This window comes from Poecilia reticulata, linkage group LG6 (genome assembly GCF_000633615.1).
Source record: "Poecilia reticulata strain Guanapo linkage group LG6, Guppy_female_1.0+MT, whole genome shotgun sequence".
Taxonomy (NCBI): Eukaryota; Metazoa; Chordata; class Actinopteri; order Cyprinodontiformes; family Poeciliidae; genus Poecilia; species Poecilia reticulata.
This window is the reverse complement of record NC_024336.1, coordinates 17,047,813-17,050,095: the sequence shown is the minus strand read 5'-3', so window position 1 is coordinate 17,050,095 and position 2,283 is coordinate 17,047,813. Positions and strand designations below refer to the sequence as shown.

At 38.2% G+C, this 2,283-nt stretch overlaps 1 protein-coding gene across 1 annotated transcript in view; it reads right to left on the bottom strand.

Annotated features, from left to right (window-relative positions):
• Positions 1-37: 37 nt before the first annotated feature.
• brsk2a (BR serine/threonine kinase 2a) overlaps positions 38-2,283 on the bottom strand; it is a 182,919-nt gene continuing 180,673 nt past the window's right edge. Inside the window, exon 20 of the mRNA XM_017305359.1 lies at positions 38-2,221. Within this exon, the coding sequence (XP_017160848.1) occupies positions 2,199-2,221 (23 nt within the window). The 3' untranslated portion in view covers positions 38-2,198. The remainder of the gene's footprint in view (positions 2,222-2,283) is intronic.

Below are 2,283 nucleotides of genomic sequence, written 5' to 3'. Positions count from 1 at the left end.
CATCTATCTTTACCAATATGAAAAAGGAGAACACACACACCATAACTGAATGAGTTTATTTGTTTCAGCACTGAAAATGCTCACAGTTATTTAGAATGGGGATTACATCAGTAAGTTTTGTTCCTGCTCTGTCCCAAAAAAAAGAAAAAAAAAAAAACAAACAAAAAAAAACAAATGAGAAGAAAAGACTCATCCGGGCCAAAATTTGTCCTCAGTGCTGTCAGCTTCCCATTGTAGTAAACAAAGAGGAGGGTGAATAAAAGGTATTGCTTTGATTTTGTAGTAGTGGTATTCCCTCCCTGTGCCTCTTCAACAGACAGGCACAGAACGCCCAGACCTCTGAGCTTTCCGCAGAGAGGTACATAGTAAAGGAAGCATCGTTTAAAAACTTTGTGCACAAGCTGGAGGAAGGAAAAGAAAGTCAGCAGGACTGAAAGGAGAGTAAGAAAACAAAAGGCCAGAATTAAAAGCAGAGAGAAGGGAATTTCAACTTTAAAACACAGTACTGTTGAGGGAAAAATTAATGAAGGCTGATAGAAGGGGGGGTGAGTTTGGCGTGGAACATTAAACACTAAAGCCATGCAAAGAAAAGCTCATGTTTGACATGCACACAGCAATACAAGCTAAAAGCATAGAGCAGGAATCCCCAGCATGGTTGAGAAGACAATCAACCCCCACAGCTTGTCTGTCTATATACAAAGAGAAGAAGCAGATCACGATCTGACAAATTCTCCTCCTCAGGCCTGGCATACAATGCACAATATTATGAAACTGACAAATATCAATAGAAGAGCATGTTCCCTCTTCCAAAAGAGGCTAAGTCTACATTCTTAAATTACTGGTAAAACCATTCTTTTTCCAGAGTTCCAACAAGTTCTTGTTTCCTCTTCAATGAGGTCTGGAAATAAAGCAATTTGTCAAAGTTCACATATTTCTGTTTTAAGTCAAACAAAAACAAAATAAAGTTCAGCTTTTTTTTTCTCTTTTCTTTAAATGTCCCATTTACCAACACACAAGAGGGTAGTAAATAACATTCAACTGACCTAACAGCTTTGTCCATATAAATAGCCAAGTTATAATAAATTAGGAATTAAGCAGTGAGATGAACAAATATGAATAAATAAGGACAACAATACAAAAATATTCACAATTGCATTTATCACATTTTTTTTTTTTGTTCCTCTACTCCTACTGCTGGTATTTGAGACTAAGAGAGAGGTACAAATGGAAAATCAAAGAAAGTGCTGCAGAGAACAGGGAATGTTTGGATAATTTCCAGGTCGATCAAACAGGGACAGCGATAATCATGTAACAAAAATACACAGAATTTAAAATGACAGAATGATGCAGGCGTAGCTTCAACAGCCTGTTTCTATGATATCTAACAGTGTCACAACTAGACATTTCTTTTTTTTTTACATTAAAAATGCTTTCAGTCTGTACAAGAGAATAGATCATTCATTTTAAATACCCACATAACCCTCCCTGTACCCCCCCTCTCCCCGAATACTTTCATTTTATCTCCCCCATTTCCCCGTTGCCTGTTTTGCTGACACCCACGGTCCTCTCTGAAATCACCATTTCAGTCCATTTTGCAGCAGTTGTATCAAGTCTAATAAAAATTTAAATTCAAACCCAGTTCATCACAAAGAAAGTACATTACAAAGCAAACGGATACAATCCGGCAAGCGCCTGTGTTGGCTGTTTGGACGTCCAGCAACAACGCTCTCGCTTTGCTCCTCCTCAAATTTCTGTAAGTCTTTTGTAGGTTTATTTTATGTTTTTTCCATCAACATTGGTACATCCCAGAGTGTTTTGTGCATGTTTTTTTTTTGTATGCTGTACCTTGAGTGTTTTGACCAGTGCTTTATTTCCAATAGAATAAAAATAATCCCTTAAAAAAAAAAAAATAAAATAAAAAAAAGAAAGAAGATGAGCCATTTGATGACTGGAGAGTATGATTGTAGGTGTGTGCTTGAAAGATTATGGAAGAAACACTAAAAGGACTTTCATCTACTTTCTACTGATGGATGTCAAAGGTGGAGTTGGGGTGCAGTCGAAGGTGGAAGTCTTTTTTTCGGCACCCCTCGGAGGAGTCCTCCACTGACAAATGTCCGACACTCTTGGCACATTTGAATGGGGGTGGATTGGGGTAGTTGTTGGAGGGGCAAGTGGAGCATGGAGCAGGAGGAGGGACTTTAATAGGTTTTCTGGATAATTCCTGGTGTCAAAAACAAGTCAGGACATTACAGAGGTTAGCAGCAGAAAGGGACACAAATAAGC